Consider the following 25,693-nt stretch of genomic DNA (forward strand, 5'->3'; position numbering starts at 1 on the left):
CACGGGGGACAAAGGAAAAGATGTATACGTGTAAGCCAGCACTTGAGAGACAACTCCAAGCACCAGCCTTCCTGACGTGCCCACATCTGTGCCTGCTACATGATTCAACAGCACGAGGGGTGGATTTCTGCTGCTTTGTAGGGCTGGAGGATAGAGGGGACATGAGCGAGAACTCATATATTTATAGACTAACAATGGCTGGTCTCAAGAGACACAGCACAATTCATCAGGCTTTTTCAAGCTATTTTTCAATGACCCCTTTAACCAGCCCCAGCTTTCCATGGGAACTTCACTTTTATCTCTTCTCTCGACGCAGTGGCCCCTTCCCACCTCTCTCACGCTGCCGAGCGAAGGTTCTCTCACAGCCAAGCTTCTTGTGATTAAAACACAAATGGCCGCTGCCACCTTGCTGGCCAAACTTCCCAGCGTGTGTTTGCAGGACACCTTGCCCCCTGCCACATCCTAAAATAGGACTATTTCAACTCGGGCACCTACAGCCATTGCCACCTTGTGCAAATTAAGCTCAGATAACACAGCTGGGACTCTAGCCCTGAGCTCGTCCAGACACAGATGTCACCAGCAGGAAACGGAAAGGCAGAGGCAGAGCTTTTATGCAGCCACTTTCCTTATTAAAGAACATCTCCACAAACACCTGCCAGCTCTGACCATTCCCACCACACCGTCTCACCCTGACCGTGAAGAGCTGCCAGGTCTCAGTCATGCCTCAGCTACAAACTGGATAAAAATGATCAAGAAAGGGGCGCCTGGGTGGCGCAGTCGGTTGAGCGTCCGACTTCAGCCAGGTCACGATCTCGCGGTCCGTGGGTTCGAGCCCCGCGTCGGGCTCTGGGCTGATGGCTCAGAGCCTGGAGCCTGTTTCCGATTCTGTGTCTCCCTCTCTCTCTCTGCCCCTCCCCTGTTCATGCTCTGTCTCCCTCTGTCCCAAAAATAAATAAATGTTGAAAAAAAAATTAAAAAAAAAAATGATCAAGAAAGAGGCAGCACATCAAACCTTTGATGATTCTGTCAACAAAAAGCCATTCTTCTTCCTTGGCATGTGGACATGGGTGTTGCTCCTAGGCTCCCCACGAACCTGGGTCCCCAGGCTCTGCCACCAGAGTCCCCTTGGCAGGCAGGGCAGGTGGCATTTTCAAAATGGCACAACATCTCCCACCTTCTATGCTTTTCTCCGATGTGATCTGGACACTCCTCCCGCAGACAGGCGGGTCTCTGTCCCCTCTGAATCGCAGCGGGCCTGAGACTCCCGTTAACCACCAGAACGCAGCGTAAGTGACACTGCATGACTTCTGAGCCAGATCAGGAAAGACGACACAGCTTCTGCCTTGTTCACTGAAACACTTGTGCTTGAAGCCTTGAGCCACCATGTCAGAAGGCCACCAGCCCCGAGCCAGCCACACTCGGAGGGCTCACACGTGGGCACCATCACCAGCAGCCCCAGCCTTCGAGTCCTCTCAGCCCAGGCACCAGACATGTGCGAACAAGCCTTTCTGAAGAGTTCCGCCTCCAGCTGCGGCCTCAACCAGACCCTCCAAATTGTTCCAGCTGAGGTTCCCGACATGGAGAAGCAGGAACAAGCCATTCCTCCTGAGCCCTTTCTAAATTCCCAGCCTGGTTTTCATGAGATAATGAAATGATTCTTGTTTGGGGCCGTTTGTTCTGAAGCAACAGTAATGGAAACAGTTGGTGACACGCTTGTGAGTCTATTGTCGTATCGGCTGCTACCAGAGAAGCAGCTGCTCTCGGAGACGGTATTCTTAAAAAAAGAATGAAAAGCTCCCTTTTATTGAGCATTTACTTTGTGCCAAGCATTATTCTGAGGGCTTGTGTGCATAATTTCATGTAGCATTACAATGCTATGAGTAAATACTAGGATTATCCTCATTTTACAGAAGAGGAAATGGACTCAGAGGTTGAGGACCTTGCCCAAGCCCGATCTGCCTGACTCAGAGCCTAGAACACTATATCATACTCTGCTCCCCAGCCGCTTTGAGACAGGAGTGGTTTCTATATGGGAGACTTAAGTACTTGGGGACATGGCTTTCCTGTTCAGTACTCCAGGTGTGGGAATTTCCTAAAGAATCTAGTGACAGAGGCACAACATTGACCAACACTTGGCCATGGCTGAACTGGGGCAGCCCCCTCCTCTGGAAAGTCACTGCTGTGGCCCACCATCCTTTTATCAACACCCTGTCCGCCCCCTGAACTGCTTTAAGACCTAACTCCTCCATCAGTGCCTGCCAAAGAGTTCTCCCTTCTGTAGACACCATCTCATGTACCCTTGGCACACTATTCCATACTGCATAATACTGTTCTGGTTGTCCGGGTGTGTTTATGCCATATGGCTCCTGAGGACGGAAAGAATGTGGTCGAAGTGACGTCTACATCGCATACATAATAAAGGGATGTGTCGTATTTCCTACAGCACCTATGCAATCACAGGCACGTCAGTTTCTCACGAGGACCTGCTGGTTGAGAATCATAACCCACGCAAAATGCAAACACCCCAGGCATCACCCAAGGCATCACAGAGGAGAAAAGATTTTATTGTGGAGGAAGAAACAGCACGACCCACCACGGCTGCCCATCACCATCACCATCACCATCACCATCACCATCACCATCACCATCACCATCACCATCACCATCACCATCACCATCACCTTGTAGCCAAGGAAGCCCGACCGCAAAGGCTCAAAACAATGGGAGTCGCCATTTTGAACCACAAATCCTTAATAGTCCTGGAAAGCTAAGAAAAACACAGTAAAATTTCCTATGAGTCACTTCCCAACTTCTCATCTAAGAGTAGGGAGAGGCCAACCTCAAGTAACACCTCAGGCTAAGACTAGCTTTGTTCTGACTCACTGTCTTCCTGTCTATGCTACGGATGCCTTTCTGAGTACCCACCTTCCACCTTCATGCCCACTGGGATGGGTGAGATGAGGTTTGTACCTGTACCTTCCTGGCCTATCTCCAAAGATGACTCGTGAAATCCAAGCGATAGAGTTGAGGATCTTACTATGGTTGGATGAAATCACAACCACACAGGTTCTCAAGGTGGTACATCTCTGTTCCCAGAGGGAGACCAGTCTGTTGGTTCCTTCCCTGATACCTAGAAAGGTAGCCATAATGGGCATACCCTGAAACTGCCAGGAAAATGTTCAAATGTCTTCTTTCCTGCCCTCAGGGAACCTCCTAGTGAGGAAAGGTCTTAGAATGTGTCCCTTTTCCTGAGCAGGGACATTCTTACTCTTCCTATAAGGTCATTATCAGTGACCTTCTCATTCCCAGCCTCTCCTTCAGTGTACTACATATCAAATCAAACACCAAAAAACTTATGAGGAGCCTAAAATTGGCTGGATTCATGGTCCATATGACCTAGAAGGATGCACACAAAGCCAGCCTTATGGGGCATCTGGGTGGCTCAGTTGTTAAGCATCCGACTTCAGCTCAGGTCATGATCTCGTGGTTTGTGAGTTTGAGCCCCACGTCAGGCTCTGTGCTGACAGCTCAGAGCCTGGAGCCTGCTTTCAGTTCTGTGTCTCCCTCTCTCTCTGTCCCTCCCCCACTGGGGCTCTGTCTATCTCTGTCTCTGTGTCTCTCTCTCTCTCTCTGTCCCTCCCCCACTGGAGCTGTCTGTCTCTGTCTCTGTGTCTCTCTCAAAAATAAATAAACATTTAAAGAAAAATTAAAGCCAGCCTTACATGCAATGATCACGGGTGGAAAGGTGTCCAATGGCAGGGGCGGGTGGGGTGGTGGTGGCAACATCCAAAAGTAAATCAAAATTACATAGACTTTCTACTTATTTTGCCAGGCATTAGAGGATTCATGTGCTCCACAGGAACACTTCTGCAGATCCCCCTTTTTTCTCCTATTTGTTGTCCTCACATAAAGAAACTCATGACTTTCCTGCTTACAATTCCTTTTTAAAAAGTGTTTCTAACATGGGGCAGCCTGGGTGGGTTCGTTGGTTAAGTGTCCGATTTTGGCTCACGTCATGATCTCATGGTTCATGTTCGAGCCCCGCATCGGGCTCTCTGCACTGACAGTGCACAGCCTGCTTGGGATTCTGTCTCTCCCCATCTCTCTGCCCCTCCCCCGCTCCAAAATAAATAAACTTAAAAAAAAAAAAAAAGTGTTTCTGTCAGGGTGAATTTGCTGGATTCCAGTCCTTGTCCCCTCTGCTTGCCTTCCGTCACCATAGCTTAAAAATACCGGTGGCAACAAACTCAAAATTCTCTTGGTGAGGCAGGAGAAGGGAAGAGATGGGAGGCGTTACTCATAGTGGTTGGGTGTTATTTCACCAGCAGTCAAGTCAACTCAGAGCATTAAGGAATGAAGGCTGGAAAGCCCAATTTCTCTTTCATGATATTAATCTATGAATGTAAGTCAGCACTACAAAGCCTGCCCACCCATCCTCCATAGGGAATGGAACTGCCACATGGGCCCAACGCGATCCATCTGGTTACAAACTCAGTTTGCAGGGCGCTTGGGTGGCTCAGTCAGTTGAGCATCCGACTTCAGCTCAGATCATATCTCACAGCTCATGGGTTCAAGCCCTGCATGAGGCTCTGTGCTGACAGCAGGGAGCCTGCTTGATATCCTCAAGAGTCAAATGATTTGGAAGCTTCTGTTATGGTCCAACTTTTGGATAGCTTTATATAAGCATAACTTTGATTCACACTGAACCCTAGCAAGAAGCAAAGCTAAGGCTACAGAATGATGGCTAAGATTCATACTGTGCTCCTGGAGGGGCCCTGGGGAAAGGGCAAAGGAGAAAGTAGCCCTCCGCTCCTATGCATTTTAGGACCACCAGGTCTAGGGCTGTCAGGTCCCTGGGTTAGAACAGTGAAGGATCCCCTCCCTGCAATTCCAGATGTGGGGATGATCTGCCCCACAAGGACCCCAAGACCAGGTTTAAAGCCATGGCTAGCCCCAGTGCACCCAGAGTCTGGTTAGTCACAGGGTCAGTCCTACAGAACAAGCTGCTAGTATGGGGTCTCCCACTGCAATCTGCTCCCAGAGGACAGAGAAGAAAGACCACCACACGAGTGCTGGAGGGCCCTGGACTCGAGTTCAGGCCCCACCATTCTCTAGCTATGTGTTCTTGGGCAACGCATTAAACCTCTGAGCCTCAGTTTCCTCTACTGCAAAATGGGGTTACCACCACCTCCGCCTTGAGCATCTGAGACAGATACTGCTCCAAATTAAATTCTATAGCACCAAATACAAAATATGATTATTCTTCATCTCATCTCTAGGAATACTGGGGGGCGAAATGGAGGGCATTTATTGCTGTCACCTGAATAATAAGCTAAGGAAAGAAATCACATAATGTCACTAATAATCTTAAATCATCGGGCTTATGTGGGAAAGGCTTATGAGAGGCTTATGTGGGAAAAATTTAAGTTGCTTTTCTATTACCATCCATGGGACTTGATGGGCCACCCTTCCTTGTCACCAGCTGCCATGCACTTGGAAAGGACAAGCTAATTTATGATGAATTTTATGATTTTGAGGGAGAGGGGAGAACTGGCAATTACAGAGAGATTGTTAATGACCCACCATGGGACTCCTATCCCTAAAGACAGATAGCTAGGAGCTGACTACTTAAAAATGTTTTTCAATCTGATCAGAACATGGACGGAGGCCCCTCTTTTCCAAAGAAGATAAACAAATACCCAACAGATACATGAAAAGATGCTCAACATCACTAATCATCAGGAAGATGCAAATCAAAACCACAATGAGATATCATGTCACATCTGCTAGGATGCCTATTACCAAAAAGCAAGAGATAACAAGTGTTGGGGAGGATGTTTACAAAAAAAAAAAGGGAATCTCTGTGCACTGCCGGTAGAAATGTAAATTGCTGCAGGCACGGTGGGAAACAATATGGACGCTCCTCAAAAAATTTAAAAGTAGAACCACCATATGATCCAGCAATTCTACTTCTGGGTGTACATCCAAAGGAAATGAAATCACTATCTCCAAGAGATATCTGCACCCCCATGCTCACTGCAGCATTATAGCCACGGTATAGTGAGAATCAAGTGTCTATCCACGGGCGAATGGATAAAGACGACGTGCTGTACATACATATACGATCAAGTATTATTTGGTCCATAAACAAAGAAAATTCTGCCATTTGTGACAACACGGATGGACCATGAGGGCATTATGCAAAGTGAAATAAGTCAGACAGAGAAAGATACGTACTGACTCTAAAAAAGAGGCAAACTCAGAAACAAAGCAGAATGGTGTTTGCTAGGGGTTGAAGGGTAGAGGAAAGGGAGACACGCCGGCCAGAGAGCGCAAACTTCCTGTTAGAGGATGAGTAAGTTCTGGGGGTCTAACATACAGCATGGTGACTATAGCTAACAATACCGTACTGGGGTGCCTGGCTGGCTCAGTCGGTAGACCATGCTACTCTTTGTCTCAGGGTTGTGCGCTCAAGCCCCGCGTTGAGTGTAGAGATTACTTAAAAATAAAATCTCTTAAAGAAAAACGCAAAACCTATTATATATTTGAAAATTGCTAAGAAGAGTAAATCTTAAATGTTGTCACCACACCAAAAAATAATTATGTGAGGTGACAGATGTGTTAACTAAGCCTGCTGCGGTAACCATTTCGCAATATATATGCATATCAAAACATCACATTGTACACCTTAAACTTACGCAATGTTACCTGTCAATTATATCTCAATACAGCTGGCAGGGATGGGGGCGGGGGGTGGAGAGGAGGATTCTTTACTGTTTTTACTTCCTGAAAACTAAAATACATGGCAGAGCTTGAACAGTGGTCTCTTTTATATAACCCAGTGAAGACATGATCGTTAGTGGGCAGGAAAGATGCAGACTTTGCTGCTCAGCTTTAAAAAAATTTTTTTTTTAACGTTTATTTATTTTTGAGACAGAGAGAGAGCATGAACGGGGGGAGGGTCAGAGAGAGGGAGACACAGAATCTGAAACAGGCTCCAGGCTCCAAGCTGTCAGCACAGAGCCCGACGCGGGGCTCAAACTCACAGACCACGAGATCGTGACCTGAGCCGAAGTCGGCCGCTCAACCGACTGAGCCACCCAGGCGCCCCTGCTCAGCTTTGACCTCTGGGGCTATAAGCAAGGCATCCCTGATCCCTTGGACGGTGCAGATGCCTCAGATGCTGTCGCCCACGATACTTGGGACCTAGCTGGGAAACATGGCAGAGTGACAGGCCCCACTGTCAGGGGCTGGGAGTGCCTGGAATAAAAGACCTGTCACTGGACCCAGGCAACCCAAAAGCCTGACTTTAGGCAAATTACTCAACGTCTTGTGGTCACAGCTCTAAGATTCCATTAAGCTCTAGTCTAATCCATAAACACAAAAAGGAGTTATGAATGACTGGAAACTGGAGACTATCACTGTTTCCCCCAACTACAGCTTTCACCTTCCTCTTGGATTCTGAAGGTTAACAGAATGCAGAAACAAACAAAAATAAAATGTATCCAGATGGCATGCACTCCACGGAGGGAAGTGGCAGGAGATGAGGGACACAGACAGGAATAGGCAAATCACACAGAAAGAAAACACAGTCGCATCTGCACTGTGCAATCTGGGATACCTCTTTTTCTTTTTTCAAGAATACCTTTTCCTGTTACCTTGCCTTATCAGGCATATCAAGTTGCAAGCAGTCACAAGGATCTGCAGAGAAAGGTCTGAGTTCCTAGATCAGTTGCTGCCAGGGCCCCACAGACCCACTGTGAAGGTCAGGCCCCAAGGTAGACAGATGGGTAGAGAGTCAGAGCCTCCAGGGCTGGGCAATTCCAGAGGCAAACATTAGGCTTCTTACTTTCTAAGCTCCAAGAAACACCCTCTTCTAGAGTCCTAAGCTCCTGAAAAGCTTATGAAACAGAAATGGACATATAAAAAAGCAAAGCTTGATGACCGCAAATGCAGTTTGTTCAGTAGAGGAGTTTGAGTCCATCCAGAAAGGAACTAGGGGTAGAAAAGGCAAGGTTATATATATGCAAAGTCCTATACTGGGGGTGATTTGTGGGAAAGGGGAGGCAGGGAGCAGGAGAAAATGGAAGAAAGAAAAACATTACCTCTGCCGTCAATAATTCTACTGGGATTCCTGGGTTTTCACAGAAAAAAATTATCGAAGGAGACAACAGCAACAACAAACCCCACACATCAATTACATTTGCTTCTAAGAAGTAAACTTAGGGTTTCGGGTAGGAATAAGATGGACTTTTCTTTGTACTTCAGTTTTGAACTATTCTTACCTTCTGTACGTATCACTGTGTCTGTAACTATAAATATCTACACTGCAACTGGAGAACAGGACTAAAACACTTAACAGCCAAGTACAAGACAATTTATACTTAAAAGCAGAAGATCACAAATTACGGATCTAAAGACTGAGGAAATAAACGTAGCCTCTGGAATTACAATAATAATGATCGATATGTGGAGCACTTACCGTGTGCCAGAGGGTGCTAAGCGCTTCATCTAGATTATTTCACTGAATCCTCACCTCTACCCTATAAAATGAGATGGGTGCAATTATCATTATTCCCATTTAACATTAACAAAAACTAAAGCACAAAGAGTTTATCATTTGTGCAAGGTCCCAGCTATCAAGTAATAGAGCCAAGGCATCAACCACACCTCACCCAGAGCTCACGTGGGCTCATCTCCAATGAAAGAGGGGGTTCACATCCTAAATGTGGACTCTAAAGGAGAGTGGGGGCATTGTTGAGATAATATCTTGGGCTGGAGAGAGACGTTAATGCATGGGAACAGGCACAGTGCTGGAATCTGTGATGACCAAACCCACAAACATTTCCTGAGGACCTACTAAATGCTGGGCCCAGCCAGATGTGCAATAGCTATAGGCAATAAAGCTGCTGCACAGAGATGGGCAAAGGGCAGTGACACGCCATCCTCCTACCAAAAGAAGACCGCAGCATTCAAAAAACAAATCTCTTCAGCCCGCCCTGAATATTCCAGTCTTAAAAAAGGCCGTGCAACAATCATGCTAAGTTGACTTGGGGAAGAAGCCAGGAAGAGGTGTGAAAACGGCTTTCCCTTTGACCTTGGCCATGGACTGGTGCAGCAGAGGAGAGAGAAATATACTGCCTTCCTCCTGGGGCAAAATCATTTTAATTATCAACTGAGAGGCCAGCAGAGCCATAAAACCGGCCAGCTGTCCCATTCATTCAGGCCAAAGTCCGTAACAAGACAAGGCAGCATTTCTCAGGGGGGTAAGCACTGTAAGTTAAGATAGGTCTGGAGACAGTGAGAGAGACACCGCCTTCTCTACAAGAAGCCCAGACATGGCTGGAAGCGGCTGGGTTGGGGGCGGGTTACCGGTCCCCTTCTGCGGCTTCAGCTGAAATAAATCTGCCTTACAGTAAAACTACCCCTGGCCGACTTGGGAAAAGTCAGCTCAGGGCTGCCTAAAATCCTCAGGCTACTTTTTTGTTTTGTTTTAAGTAGGCTCCATGCTCAACGTGGAGCCCAGTGCAGGGCTTGAACTCACAACCCTGAGATCAAGACCTGAGTTGAGATCAAGAGGTGGATGCTTAACCGACTGAACCCCCCAGGCACCCGTCCTCATGCTACTTTAAAAAGGGAAAGTGAACTATATCCTGTGTATATCTAAAATAACAAGGAATAGATGGGGCGCCTGGGTGGCGCAGTCGGTTAAGCGTCCGACTTCAGCCAGGTCACGATCTCGCGGTCCGGGAGTTCGAGCCCCGCGTCGGGCTCTGGGCTGATGGCTCAGAGCCTGGAGCCTGTTTCCGATTCTGTGTCTCCCTCTCTCTCTGCCCGTCCCCCGTTCATGCTCTGTCTCTCTCTGTCCCAAAAATAAATAAACGTTGAAAAAAAAATTAAAAAAAAAAAAAAAAAATAAAATAAAATAACAAGGAATAGAGAGAAGTTTCTCCTACTCCTTCGAAAGAGGAAAAGAGCACAGCTTCGTTACTGAACATGGTCCCTATGGGGCACATGGCACACACTGTTTCATACCACCTCTTTTTTTTTTTTTTAAAGTTTATTTTGAGAGAGAGAGAGAAAGTGAGAGTAGGGGAGGGGTAGAGAGCGATGGAGAGAGAGACAGAATCTAACAGTGCAGAGCCCTATGCGGGGCTCAAATCCATGAACCGCACAATCATGACCTGAGCCAAAGTCGGATGCTTAACCGACTGAGCCACCCAGGCGCCCCTGTTTCATACCATCTTAAAACAACACTGCTCTTTTCTGAAATGCCTACATTTTGCAGATAAGGATCCTGGAGCTCCAAGAAGCTACCCACATGTCCCATGTCAGGGCTCAAGAAGTAGCTTTAATCCAAGTCTCTCTGACTCCCCAGCCAGCGTTCCTTCCATGTGTGGAAGGACCAATGGGATTCCCAAAACCAAGCATGGGGGGAAATGCTTTCTTCTCAGATCAAAACCTTCAAGTTTCCTACAGAGAGCAAAAATCCCGGGGACGAGCAATCCTCAGCTTTAATATGTCTCATTTCTAGACCTCTCTGTCATGCTCCAGCATCTGCATGAGCACAATCTTCCTGCAACTCTGATGGGGAGGGGGACGGAGGCACACAAACACCTGAGTGGTCTTGAGCCCCATCTGTAAAAGCCTAACGTCAATTCAGAGAAGTGGGGATGGGAAGCTGATAGCAAAGTTCGGAGACACCAGGATGCCCCTCATTCAGTCCCAAGGACAGAAATGGCATTTGACGAACTGCGTCCTGCCTCCAGGATGAAGGCTGCCCTTGGTTTATTGCGAATCCCCATCATGATTCATGTGACTGGAGCATCTTCTCTCAGCAAGGCCATCTGTCATGCCCTGGGCAGCAAAGGGGCAGGGAGCTCCTGTGAGCTCCAGTCAACTGTGTTCTTGCTAAACCACTTGGAGAATATTCCCCATCAGGAGCTCTGGCCCCTGCAACAAAAAGCCAGAAAGCAGGGAACCCGGGCCTGTGGCAGACCACGTAATCACCACCTTCTCCCAAACACCCATTCACACTTTAAGTCACACAATGTCAGTCCTGGAAGGGACCTCAGGGACCATCTTGTCCAAACCTTTCATTTCACACTCGTGGAACCTGAGGCCCAGAGAGCACAAGATGTGCCCAAAGGCAACCCAGCCAATCAGTGCTGAGGGTGGCACGTGGGTCTATGCTCCTTCCACTGCACCCATTCATTCTTCCCTTACTCACAGGCCCAGTTTAAGAAGTTCGCTGTAACAGGGGCACATGGGTGGCTCAGTCGGTTAAGTGTTCGACTTCGGCTCAGGTCATGATCTCACAGTTTGTGAGTTTGAGCCCCGCGTCGGGCTCTGTGCTGACAGCTCGGAGCCTGGAGTCTACTTTGGATTCTCTGTCTCTTTCTCTCTCTGCACCTCCCCCCCAAAATAAACGTTAAAAAAAAAAAGAATAAGAAATCCTCTCTAACAGTGTTGATTCATAACCTTCTCAGAGTCTTGGATTAGTCAAAGTAGTATACCCCAAATGAACCTATACACATTCTGCGTAGATTCCAAGGGATTCAAGGGTGCTGTGTTAACAACCTGTCCCTAATAAGAGCAACAAATATGGCTCTACAAGAAGCTGATGGGAGACTGAAAGGGATTCTAAGGTAAAGAGATGGGTGGCCCGGGGAAGAAGCTACATTTGTCTCTTGACTCAACAAGACCACGCACATCACACCTCGAGTCTCACTTTCCCTATCCATAAGTAACCCTGAGCTACCTCCCAGAAATGAGGTAAAACACCGGGTCAGGAATGGAAATTCTTCCAAGTGGTGTGGAGGAAGGGAGAGCCAGGCAGCCTCTGGTCTCCTTGGAGCTTCTGAAGCACAAATCTTGACCCTGAGTGGTGACAGTGCCACAGACCAGCTGCAAAAGGTTCAGGTCACTACTTAGCTGTTACGAGGCTTGCCTGGGGAAAGGTGTAGGGAAGAGAAGACACAGTAATTTGGCTTTCAAGGCAACAGCAGCTCAAATCAGAGGAAACAGAGATAAAAGGGAAAACACTAAGGAATCTGGAAGTCAGAGCCCGCACACCACTAGAAGCCCTGCTTGCCCTGCAACTGCACCCTCACTGAGGCTGTTTCCCCAAGATAACAACTCAGGGTCCAGGATACCTACCAAGATCCTTCGCACAACACCATCTTCTGCTCCGACAGCAACGCAGGCTTTAGAGGTGCCTAAACATTGCCCAGGGCCCCACACTACCTCCTACACCACTGAGTAAGCTGCAGAGAAGCCCCAGAGCCACCAAAGGTGAAGGAAGGCACTCCAGAGCAAGCTTGGGGAAAGGATGGCAAAGAGACCAGTTTCCCTCCTGATCCTTCTCAGCAGCCCCTCAGCCCCACCACCCACAGGAAAGGACCCAGGGGATGTCAAGGGCACTTGCCTCTTGTGGGGGGTGGGGGGGGCATGCTCTCACTGGACATTTGTGCCTGCTGGTCTCCTTGCCTGGACCGTCCTGGCCTTAGCTACCCTCACTGCTTTGTCTCATGAACTCCTCCCTACTCCCTCCGGAGATTCTCAGGCATGCCCCTTTATTATCATTCTCATGGTACCAACATCTGCCCTGAACAGTATGCACAGAGTCATGACTTTACATTTTAGGTCTTTCCCCCATGACCCCCCGGGGAGCTCTGTGAGGGCAGGGCAGGTGTCTGTTTTCGTTTACTGTTATATTCTCAACACCAAGCGCTCCAATTGACACACAAAGAAGAAGCATCTTTGTGCGAAGACGGCCACGCCCAGGGGAAAATCGACAAGCAAGGTTCCCAGGCAAAGTTAAAGAACTGAGGTCTGCAACCCAGACCTTCTGGCCTCACCCGCTACTTCTGCCGAGTCGTGTTCACCTGGCTGGTTGGTTGCTTCGTCTCAGCCTCATCCACGTATGTCTTCATTTTGACTCGCAGAACATGTCTCTGTGTTCATGCAAAATGCTACCCATCAGCTGAACGGAATACTCTGGTACATGCCTGGTGGCTGCTAGCTAACCTTAGCTATTGCCTCCTACAACCAAAATGACCCAATTCATTAAGCACTGATATGCTGTTGCCAGGAAAAAAAATCCTCAAAACATGTCCATCACCCTCCAATTCCAAAAGAAGGAGCTTGAGGAAAGAACCACAAAGAACAGAAATGGGAAGAAAAATGGAGAGAGAGCCAGCAGCACCCGAGCCAGGTACTGTTGGAAGTATCTCACTGGGGATGCATTCCTGAGGCATAAAAAAAGGCATTTACGCACCTCTTATAAAGGACTGGGAACTGGGCTCTCTAGCCCATACTTTCTGCCTCCCAGACCCATCCTGGGGATGTTTTATAGTTTATTTTATGCTCTTATAGGAAAATCTGCTGTTATGGCCACTCTTCATCCTTTTCTAGGCAAGTCCTTCCTGCCACATTGCTCTTGGCCAGGATCCCTGTGCCCTACTTGCTTCTTCCATTCCTTCTTTCCTGCGCATAGGAACGCGCTCTACCTCAGTGTACAGGAGGAAGGGCACCAGAGAGTGGAATCCAGTGGGTCAGACCATTCCACAAGCCTTGCAGCTGGCATGCTGTCAGTCTGGAGAAATCCTCCCCAGGAAGCACAGTCGGGGCTGTGGCCAGTGTCCAGTCCAGGTGTAAACCAGGGCTTAGATGTTACAGCCTGCCTGAGGTCAAGGGCAAGACGGAAGCTCTGTCCCCCTGACTCTTCCAAAGAAAGCAAGTCTTCGGCTTCCTTATCTTGTCAACTCCGGAGAGAAGGCTGAAGAAGGGCACCAAGTGCAACCGAGCAGAGACACCAGAGGGAGAGGTGCTACTCAGGCCTTGAGTCGCAGGGGGAGCAGCCAATCAAACTCAACAAAACTAGAACTGAGACTGTAAGGAGCACAAAAGGGGATTCACAAGTTGGGAACACAAGGATCGCTGAGGTTGGATGGAAGGGACTGGCAGTGGATGCAGGCAGCACAGGGGCGGGGGGGGGGGGGGGGGGGTTGCTGCTCCAGCAGTATCCGGCAGCCCGCAACTGGCTGCAGTGGAGACACTGGCCAGTGGATTATTCGGGGCTGGCATCCAGGAAGGGTGCAGGGAAAGAAGAGGGCAGAGGCACTGGAGGACGGCAACAAATACACGGCGAGAATACCACCCTCGGCACCGGAAACGATGGCGAACTCGGACATTAGGAAGGGGGTGAGGGCCTGGAGATCACACGGAGGATGAAAAGCGACATCTGTACCAGGGAGGCAGGAGGGACGTCCTTTGACAAGAGAAGCGGAAGCTTTACATTTTGAGATCCTGTAAGCAGGCCAGTTCAAGCGATACTGCGCTCGCTCATTTATTCACTCATTCATGTACCTGGGAAGCTAAAGACACAAAATCCGTTTGGAGGCAGAGCGGATGCTCCTGAAATCATCGCCAACATAAAGAGGCCAGGGGATGCAGGCTGGCAGCCGGCTACAGGCCAGCAGTGCTTTGTTCTATTTTTCAACGGCCCGCGCTGGATGGAGCACGCACTCCCTTCATCATTCCCACCAAGCCCTATAGCTTCACACCAGCGGCTTCACAGACGTACTGACCCTGGAAGACATCTGAGCTTGCCACGCTAATATCCTCTACGTGCTCTCAGGTAGCGTGTGTTCAGCACGAGGCGACTACTTAGCAATGACCACAGTGATGGACTGTCGGGAGGAAGCGGCCAGGTTTGCGCTGAGCACAGGAAAATGGGTAAGGTTTGGACAGGCAGAGACACGAGGCAAGGCCACCCCGGGAAGCAAGGTTATTCCCATGGCAAGGGTGTAATGAGGCCTCAGTGGCCCGGAAGCACAGAGTGTATTCCAGGGGAAAGAGGAAACCAGCTTGGCTTAAGGGGAAAGGGCCTTTAGAGGAAGAGAGAGATAAAGGCAGCAAAGACCTCATGAGAAGTTTCGGGTGACATCCAAACCAAAGAAGGCAGGTGTGGTTAGTCCCAACCAAATGCAGTCCACCACTCACCTCTGGTTTTCAGCTATGAAGCTAAATTGATCAGCTCTTAATGAAATGTGGCTGCTATGGCTCTATGAGTAGGACAGCAATAGCATTCCTAATTCTATAAAACCAAAGCACTATAGGGCCACGTGAAGCAATTCAGCGAGACGCCCCAGCCGCCCAAAAGCAGTGTGCCAGCAACAGCATGGCGACTGGGAACACAAGCTGAGGGGTCAGGCCTGGGTGCTAAGTCTGCTCTTAGGCCTGGAGGTGAGATCCTAGAGAAATGGATGACCCCTTGGAGCCTTAGTTTCCTCATCTGTAAAATAAAGACATTCATAGTCTACTCGGCAGGGTTGCTGTAAGAATTAAAACAGAATCTACATGAAATGCTCAGACAGTGCCTGACCTAAAGAGAGCACTCATTTTATATATATAATATATATATATATATTTTTTTTTTTTTTGAGAGAGCAAGTGCATGCACTTGTGGGGGAGGGACACAGAGAGACAGAATCCCAAGCAGGCTCCACGCTGTCTGCGCAGAACCTGGCAAGGGGCTCAAACTCACAAAACCATGAGATCATGACCTGAACCCAAATCAAGAGTCGGACACTTAACCAACTGAGCCACCCAGGTGCCCCAATCACATCAGTTATATTATTATTGTTACTGTTATTACTAAGGCTTTGGTTTAGTTAATACAGCATGTCTAAGTAGCAGAAGATCGTACAACCTTTAAATACCTTGTGGTGGAAGAATATTTATTTACGTAACAAGTCACAACCCGCTGACAAGGAGGGCAGCATGAAAGCATGCTACACGGTTATTAGGATTTCCTGTGTATGATTCTGGGTAAAAAACACACATAAATGCAAAAACTGGAAAAACTGCTTTACCTCTATGTTTTTCTGTGTTTTCTAAGAGGAGAAAAGAAGTGATTTAATAATGAAAGTAATAACACAACCTTCACTTTGGGCAAGGCTTTTCAATGTCCAAAGCTTTTTCCTATGATCTCATTTTTACACTAATGTAAGCTTGAATGACCGCTATTAAACTGCTATTCTGCCAAATGCCTGTAAGCCAAAATCCAGAAATCCATCTCCTTACCCCCAAAAGGGCAATCTTTCCACTAAAAGACCATCTTTCACTGACACCTTTGCTAACCATCAAGTCGCTGGTTTCCCCCAGTGGATGGAGCGAGACACAAATCCAATTACATAGCCAAGGTTTCCTGCAAGTAGTTTAAGAAGGGATGTTTAAGTTAATGATGCAACATGGTAAAATAGTATAAACCATTAGTTAAATCGGGGGTCTGAGCCACACGTCCCAAGGCCTGGCTAACCTTGTTTGGCTATATGATGCTTAATATCTGAAGTAATAGTTCTTCCCAATGCATGTCCCACATTAAGATGCCATGGTAAGACCGCCAGCTGCTTCCACCACCGGCCTCCCCTGGCAGCAGACCCTGATTACTAGCTGGGCTCGCTGCCACCCAGATTAAAACCCTGCCTCTCCCAGCCTCCTCTGCGCCAGCCATGGCTATATGATTACATTCTGGCCAATTAATGCAAGCAGATGTGTCTTGCTGGACTTCTGGGAGGTTCATGGGAGCCAACTCAGTGTCAGGAGCACCTTTTTCCGGGCTTCTGCTTTTTGTCCCCCTTCAGGCCGGTTACTTGGACCAAATAACTGGCATTTCAGCAGCCATCTTAGACCATAAGCCCAGCCTAAGGATGCAACCCATGTACTGGGCTGCCGTGAAAAATAGGAGCCTGGGTCCCTGATGACACTGTGGTGTTCTTAACCCTGCAGACCTCTTTTCAAAGACAAATGAATGTATACTTTGTTTTAGCCACTGATATTTTGGTTTTTAGGTGATGCGCAGCCAACCCTAAACTTATTGAGGATTATGCACCAATATAGGATGCTATACATGTTCCATTGCCAGTTAACGGCACGTGACTTTTAAAAGTAGGTGACTAGGATAATAAAGCATTTTAATAAATCACCTTTTTACTGAATCTTTTGTAACGTATGTTTGTCACCAACTACTTTCTTTTTTCCACAAAGACAGCCCCAATAGATACATTCTCTTTTCTCTAGTGGTTCTAAGTCAACTAACACGTAGGATTCATAGCATTCTGCCCTCACATGACAGCGACCAAAATCCAACTGTCTGGAACCAAGAAAAAAACAGGCCAGTGTACCCAGGTCTGCAAAAACACTAAGTTCTGACTCTCCAACTGGCGGGTAAAAACTAGCACAACGTTATTTTAAATGTTTAAAATGATTTTCAAGTCACGCCCACAGAGCAATGGAGTAAAAACAACAACGTCATCAAGGCTCATATTGGATTTATACAGTCCCAGCAAACAGCCACCACAGACAAATTTCAAGAAGCTACCCCAGCTCCCATGAGAGATATACAGCAGACATCAATATCAGCACCAACCACACAGCCCAATGGACTATGCACGTTTCTGGGCATCTGTTACCGTGAGGAGGTCAAGGGTCATATTGCCCCATGTAAGTCCAACTCTCATCACGACATAGTACACCTGAGGGCTCCACCTTGGCAATCCTAAAGCCCCCTAAAGACAAAGAAAGACCAGGGTTTTGTCTCTCAGATGACAGAATGGCATTGAGGTCTCTTGCCATCTCCTGCAGCAAGTAAACTTTTCCTTCACAAGAACCTAGACTTCCATACATAATCTCACAAAAGGTAAATCCTTGTGTTTAGCTTAAATTACACCCAAGTTTGAAACGTCTTGGAGGAAATGATTGACTTTTACAGTTCCATCATCCTAGCCCAAGTTTTTAAGATTAGAGCACTTTGCCTACTTCTCCTAGCATGGTAAGAAAAAATAAAGTTCACTTTCTACATTACATTTTCTACCAACTCATCTGCTTATTCTTACCCCATCATCCAAAGCAAAGTCTAGGCAGAAATGTGAAAAGGGTCACCAAAAGTTTTAGCTTATTTAAACATTTACAGAATTTGAGAGGAGGGATGAGAATAATCGTATTTTATTTTATGGAACTTAAATCCCTTACATGCATTATATCTAATGTTCCATGCTTTTGCAAGGATGAATTTTTCTTTTCTTTTTTTTTTTTTAATTTTTTTTAAACGTTTATTTATTTTTGAGACAAAGAGAAACAGAGCATGAACAGGGGAGGGGCAGAGAGAGATGGAGACACAGAACCGGAAGCAGGCTCCAGGCTCTGAGCCATCAGCCCAGAACCTGACGCGGGGCTCGAACTCACGGACCACAAGATCGTGACCTGAGCTGAAGTCGGACGCTTAACCGACTGAGCCACCCAGGCGCCCCAGGATGAATTTTTCTATTGTTAGGGGTGAAGAAGGCTCAGGTAGAAGAGATAAGGGTAAGAAAGGCTATCTTAAAGTAAATTAGAAAATATATATTGGTGTGTGTGTGTGTGTGTGTGTGTGTGTGTGTATTTACTTTAAGGGTAAGAAAGTCTATTTTAAAGTAAATTGGAAAATATATTTGTGTGTGTGTGTATTTACTTTAAAAATATTTAGAAGGATATGTCAAATGTAATACGTATGCTTCCTGAAGGAAAACATTATGGGTTACCTTTCTCTCTCTCTCTTTCCTTTTTATCTACACTTACTAACTTTTGTACAACAAAAACATGCACTACTTATATAATTTTACTTATTATTTTAAAAAATTTAAGAAGTATTTTTTTTCAACTTTTTTTTTTTTTTTTTTTTAATTTTATTTTTGGGACAGAGAGAGACAGAGCATGAAAGGGGGAGGGGCAGAGAGAGAGGGAGACACAGAATCGGAAACAGGCTCCAGGTTCCGAGCCATCAGCCCAGAGCCTGACGCGGGGCTCGAACTCACAGACCGCGAGATCGTGACCTGGCTGAAGTCGGACGCTTAACCGACTGCGCCACCCAGGCACCCCTAAAAAGTATTTTTTAAAGTAAACAGATTCACAGTAGTATTAACAGAAAAATAAACCACATCTGGAACGGCTCGGAACAAAGTCTGAAGGATTTCTGGGCTCAATGCTGAAGAAGACAGAGAGCGAAGTTCCGGGGACCCACACCACTCTCCAAAACCCTAACTCCCTCCTCTCTGGACAGGATGCTCAAAGTGATTTATATACCATTTAACAAATTTTATCCTCTATACCACACAGTTCAGGCAAGAGAGAGCACGAATCACCACACAAAAGCAGCATAGTCCCAGCACCTGCCGATTCTGCCAAGGAGACTGGTTTCTACCAACTTACCATGTAATTATGTCTAACACTTGCTTTACAATCCGGTTTATGGATTCTGGATGTTTAATAAACAGTTACTACTCAGTTCCCTGCTATTAAACACTAGGTAGTTACAACAATTAATTAATAATACCCGTAGGCTATCAGGAGTCCATAATACTACCAGCTGGTCATGCTCTCCCGGTTGACATTATCATCTGGATCGGCCTCGCAGCTCAAAGAACATGCTTCTTTTTCCTTATGGCCCCTTCCCTAGTGGGTACCTCAAATTGGGGTGCTCAGGCAGAATGCATGCAGGCAATATATATTTGCATTATCTGCTGTTCCTCCAAAGGGGAAAACCCCTTTTGTAATTACAGGCACACTTCCCTCAAGTGGAAAAATAAATCTATGTACATATGTGGATTTTTGCACAGCATGTCAGAATTATACACTGCCAACCTTGCCTGCTAGTATGAGCTCAAAATTATCCCAAACCCCTGAGCTGCCTCATTCTTCTTTTCCTACACCAATTTTTTCCTGGCACTCATTGTACCCCTACGTCTCAACTCAAGGATGGGATGGTTTTAAGCAAGGAATTTCACTGCCCACTGAGATTCCATTAGGAATCCACTCCCACCAAGCCATGGACTGAGTATAAAAAGTGTTCTTGAGCCCTCCAGCCCCATCTCTTCATACTCACTGTTACTGGACTTAAGGTCGCGGTGGATGATGGGGACAATTGCCTCATCATGTAAGTAGTTCATCCCTCTGGCAATCTGCACAGCCCAGTTCACCAGGATGTCCGGGGGAATCCTTTTCCCAGATAACACTCTATTCAAAGGCCCTCCACGTGCAAACTCCATGACCAAGCAGAGGTTGGGTTCCTTCAGACACACACCCCTAAGGGCAATGATGTTGGGGTGCTTCAGCATGGCAAAGAGCTTGGCCTCCTGGCGAACATTCTCTATGGTTTGGCTGATGTCCTCATCGGGGTCGTGGCGAGCTGCTTTCACGGCAACCTCATCCCCTATCCAGAAAGCACGATAGACCTTCCCAAAGCCCCCGATGCCAATAATCTCTTCCAGGGTTAGCTCCGCAAAATCAATCTCTAACACTGAGAAAGAAAAGAAAAAAAAGAAGTCAAAAACATTCTGAAAACACCCTTGAATCACCCATTTACCTGGAGGGTTAACAGCAAGTTGTCTGTTCACTTGGCTTTTTTGTCTCCCCACTGTAAGGAAAACTCCAAAAGGGCAGGAAATGTTAACCTATTGCATTATTCTTTTTTTTTTTTTAATTTTTTTTTTCAACGTTTATTTATTTTTGGGACAGAGAGAGACAGAGCAGGAACGGGGGAGGGGCAGAGAGAGAGGGAGACACAGAATCGGAAACAGGCTCCAGGCTCTGAGCCATCAGCCCAGAGCCCGACGCGGGGCTCGAACTCCCGGACCGCGAGATCGTGACCTGGCTGAAGTCGGACGCTTAACCGACTGTGCCACCCAGGCGCCCCACCTATTGCATTATTCTTAATGACTAGCACATAGCAGGCATTCAACAAATATTCATGTAATAATTTCTATTTGGGACATCATACAGAATGTCATACCAAGACAAACCATTTTAACTAAAGGGAACACAGAAGGAGATCGTTTTACTGTGTACTAGATGAGGAGAAGCGTACAACCCAGTGACAAGGCAGACACACAACAACCAAACCACGGTGTGAAAAGAACCTTTAGAGCAGTATAATCAGATCAGGAAAAACACCAACTCCCACTGCGGGACAAGGATTAAGAGGGTGAGTGGGAAAGGATTCTCAGGGAAAGCAACATTGGGAATGCACCCTAAAGAATGAGTCTGCTAGAGGGGAGCACCTGGCTGGCTCGGTCAGTAGAACATGCAACTCTTGACCTCGGGGTTATGAGTTTGAGCCCCATACTGGGTGTAGAGATTACTTAAAAATAAAATCTTAAAAAATGAGTGGGAGGGATCCCATCAGGTAGTGAAGATCAGGGGTGGGAGAAGGACAATCCAAGCAAAGGGAAGGTCACAAGCAAGAACATGGGGCATGAGAGTATATGGCATATTTAGAACTGTAGGGAGTCCAGTGTGGCTGCATTAGATGCATTAGGATACAAAATGAGGCTCAAAGTGTTGTTGGGGTCACCTAGGCTGTGAAATGTTTTAAAAGTCATTCTGAGAGGCTTGAACTTCACACTGTGAATGATAGGACTAGCGCATTTTTAAGTAGAGGAGTGCTTTTAGACTGGGACTTAGAAAGGACATCAACTCTGGCAGCCACGGGGACTATAACCTGGCGGATGGGGAGCCTACTGCAAAAGGTACCACTAAGGAGGCCACTGAAGTAACCCAGGCATGCAAACACCAAGGTCTGAATAGCAGCAACAGTGAAGACAGAGAGTGTGCAGTAAACTGGGAGGATATTTTCAAAACGCAGTTCTACCAGAACCTGGTGACTAGGATATGTGGGAAAGGAGCCTCCCAGGAGACATCTTACTCCAGAAGTCACCTGCTCCACAGCTCTATCCTGATTCTCCCAGTACCACACCCAACCACTCATCTTCTTTCCAATGCAGAGTTTGAATCTAGGGTACCTGATTATATCTTCCGCTCTGTTTGGAAAGGCTTCCATGGATAGATAATAATAGCTATCAGTGATTATAAATCTTGAGCTAGATAAGGTGTTGCTATGTGAGTAAAGTGCTATTTTATGTTTCTCTCATGAAAACCCTGTGCTGTGTCTTCTCAGTTTGTCTTTACCTGGCTGACTCATGTTCAACCCTCAGGTCTCAGCTTAAACAAAATCTCCTAAGGGAACTTTTCCTAACCCTTGCCTCAATGAGGTCAGGCCCCCATCAAACATATCCATAACAGTCTCTGTTTGGCAAGACTCAGCAAGGTTTAATTACTTGTTCAGTGCCTGCTGTCCTGCTAGATTGTGAGATTCACAAGGGCAGATTCTGTCTGCTTTACTCACCACTGTACTCATCCTGCTGAACACTCAGCAGGTAAGTGATAGTCAAGTAAAATGGGGGCAAAATCTAACTCAGTAGGGACTAAACCAAACTCAGACAGACCTGAAAAGTTGAAAAAAAAAATGCATTGGACCTCCTGAAACAGATAGAGAAAATAAGGTTGCTAAAAAACAAAACAAAACAAAACAAAACGAAGAAAACAAAGATACATTTCTGAACTTTTGGCAAGATCAGAAGAGGAAATGCCCACTGCTGTTCTCTGCCTTCCTCAGCCAGCTCCAGGATGCCTCCATCTTCCACTCAGATGCTGGCAGTCCTCAAACCTCTATTCTCCCTGAATTAGAGTATTCCTAGCCTATCTAGGGCTAACATTCATTTGTAGTTTACAATGCAACTCGCAGTCTGCACAAAGGAATACAAAAAGTTACACAGAAGGTATAGCCCATCTTGACCCAAAAGTTTCAGCTGTTCAAGCTTTTCATCTCAATCTGGCACTCTCCTTGAAGAATCAGTGGTGTGGCTGGTCCTGCAGACAAACAATCAACATCTGCTCTACAATTCTCTACATGATCTTTCAGAGGCCCGAAAGTTAAGAACTACATTTCCCAGACTCCCTTACCGCTACTGTTCTGCTTCTGCCAATTAGATGCACAAGATAGGGAAGGCAGAAGTGAGATGGACACCATATTCTTGCTTTTCTCCTGGCAAGCATGGCTGTGGAGAAGTAGGATTTTCCTGCATGTCAGTCATTAGCTCTGGGCAGATGGAGAAAGGAATGTTGTAAGGTCAAGTGGTTGCCTAATCTCTGGACAGTAACTACAAGAGGGTGTTCCTAAGATTGACAGCTTCAATGTCACCCCCTGATTCTGTATGTTTCTAATTAGAGAAGTGGTGGCCTGCCGGGTGGGCCAGGTCTGCAATGTTCTGAGAGTTGTTCCCACAGATCCAGCTAAGAGCCCCTTCTCCCTGCCCTTCCAACACTTCTGTAAGCACTCATTTTCCTGTGCTAACTCACTTTCTGCTTAAAATAGCTTAAATGTTTCTGGGTCCTAAAATGAATCCTGATTACTAATTCTTGTCTTACCTCATTTATATGAATGAGAAAAACATGGGTATATTAAGGGGCTGTTAGAAACTCTCTTGGAAAGGAGCGCCTGGGTGGCTCTGTGGGTTGAGTGTCCAACTCTTGATTTCGGCTCAGGTCACGATCTTAGGGTCATGGGATTGAGCTCTGCACAGAGCTCTATGCTGAGCGTGGAGCCTGCTTAAGATTCTTTCCCCACCCCACCCCCATGCACCTCTCCCTGACTTGTGTTCTCACTCATACACACACTCTCTTTCTCTCTCCATCTCAAATAAAAGAAAAAAAGAAAAAAGAAAAAAGAAAAAGGAAACCCTCTTGGAGAAATATGTAAGTTATGTCAGGACTCTCCTTGGTCATGGAGGGAAGGAACATTCACTTTTCTTTTCTTTTTTTTTTTTCTAAAGATTTTATTTTTAAGTAATCTCTACGCCCAATGTGGGGCTTGAATTCATGACCCTGAGATCGAGTCACAGGCTCTAATGAGCCAGCCAGGTGCCTCAAACACTCACTTTTTCTAACAGCTTCTACACTGATGAAAAAAAGATATGTCTCTGTAACAAGTTGGCATTTACACATCTTATTTCCTCAACTGAATATCTGAATTTTCCTTAAGGGAATAAACTGTTCAGTATTTTGTTTTATACCCTCCCTTCTTTCCTCTGTTCTGAGGCACAGTTGTAAACACACAGGACGTGTTAAGTACTTATTTAAACGTACAAGGATTTAAAAGAAGGGATTCTGAATCAGGGTGCTGAAAGGACAGCTCCTCAAATGGCATTTCACAGAAGACGGAAAACCTCTGTGGGGAAGGGAAAGTGATAATCTCTCTCTGGTAGAACATAAACTCTCAGGTTCTTGCTAACTAGCTAAGGAAATAGTATGACCAGCCTTCAAGAAAAGTATACAGCACAGCTTGCAAGCAGATAGAAGACAGAACAGTGAGGACTGGGGGGAGGGTACTTTCTTTTCTCCTCCCTGTGAAGATTCCTTTGGGTAGGAACTAGACCTTCACTGCAGCTGAGAGAATGTGGGGCTCTCCTTTCCCCCTCCAGTCAAGACCTGGTTTTAAGTAAAAATCAGGTCAAGTCACATTCAGTACATTTTTCAGTTTCTGTGGATGGATATTTTCAGGAATATCAAGAACAAAACCTTATTTCTTTCGTTTTTGCAGTCAAGATGTTATTCTCTCTCAATTGTATTCTTGGAAACTAAATGTATAGGCACATTCTGGTGGGTTTGGGCGAGTGAATGGTACACACGTGACTCATTTAAAAATCCCAAGTATGCCTGAAAATACATTCTTATGTTTCTAGTAGATGTAAGAAAAAAATGTAAATTAGCAATAACCTTAATTTCTACCCTGCTTGAAAACAGACACAATCCTCCTGTAAAGAAACTGTTGTTTGTTTTTTTTTTTTAAATAACATAGGGCTATTTATCTCTCATGATGATAAATTTGGAACTGTACACTTTTCCTCTTTCGCTAAAAAAAAAAAAAAAGATGAATGAGTTCCTAGGTTATTTGTATTTGTCAGCTCCATGGAAAGCTAAACTTTCATATCTACATTGGTGGGGATAACTGCACTATGTAAATATTAGATGATTTCTAGTATCACTATTTTTTTAAAATTTGTCAGAAGGTTTGGTAATTTCCCCTCTTTTGAATGAAGTTTGAAACAAAATTTTCAGTTTTAAAAGCAATATTTGAAACTAAAACTGAACATTATTACTTGACTGAGTGTCCGCTGTTCTTAATCTAATGTCACAATTCATGCCTCAAAGGAGAAATTCAAAAGGGTAACTGGGGAAAAGCTGTCAGTGGCTCAATTTTATTCCAAAGTCTTTGGAGACCACGTTGCCAATCACCTTTATTTTCTGAGTGACACTAACTGAACTGGTGGACACAGGAGACCCATCAGAGCACCTGTTAGCAACTTCCCATGTTCATCTTTACCAAAGCACTGCACTGAAATGATGTATTTACATCACCAATCTCCCTCAGGCATGACTTACAAGCACCTCCTTATCTTATTATTTCTTTATCTCTTGGTATTTAACAACACAGTATCCATCTTTCACAAGGCACTCTAATTGGTTTTTGGATGAAATTAAACTTTCTGAATTATCAAGAATTAATCCCATTCAAGTTCAGAACTCGTGGTGAGACTAAATAAAATAAGTTACCAGGACCTTCAAAAATCATGTTCTTCAAGTCAGTTCTTTTAAGAAGCACAAAGTACTCCCTACTTTCTCATCATCTGAATTCTACATACAGGAATCTAGTCTACCCAAGGTAACTTTTGTTACATTAAAGATTAAGTCCTGGCTCTGTGCTGTCAGTTCAGAGCCTGGAGCTTGCTTAGGATTCTGTCTCCCTCTCTCTCTCCCT

At 46.0% G+C, this 25,693-nt stretch overlaps 1 protein-coding gene across 2 annotated transcripts in view; it reads right to left on the reverse strand.

Annotated features, from left to right (window-relative positions):
- The window catches only part of MAP3K9 (mitogen-activated protein kinase kinase kinase 9), a 76,016-nt gene that overhangs the window by 47,679 nt on the left and 2,644 nt on the right, over positions 1 to 25,693 (reverse strand). For both annotated transcript variants that reach the window (XM_045060135.1, XM_023255793.2), the window contains exon 2: positions 19,925 to 20,338. In XM_045060135.1, the coding sequence (XP_044916070.1) occupies positions 19,925 to 20,338 (414 nt within the window). The remainder of the gene's footprint in view (positions 1 to 19,924; positions 20,339 to 25,693) is intronic.

Source organism: Felis catus, chromosome B3 (genome assembly GCF_018350175.1).
Source record: "Felis catus isolate Fca126 chromosome B3, F.catus_Fca126_mat1.0, whole genome shotgun sequence".
Classification (NCBI taxonomy): Eukaryota; Metazoa; Chordata; class Mammalia; order Carnivora; family Felidae; genus Felis; species Felis catus.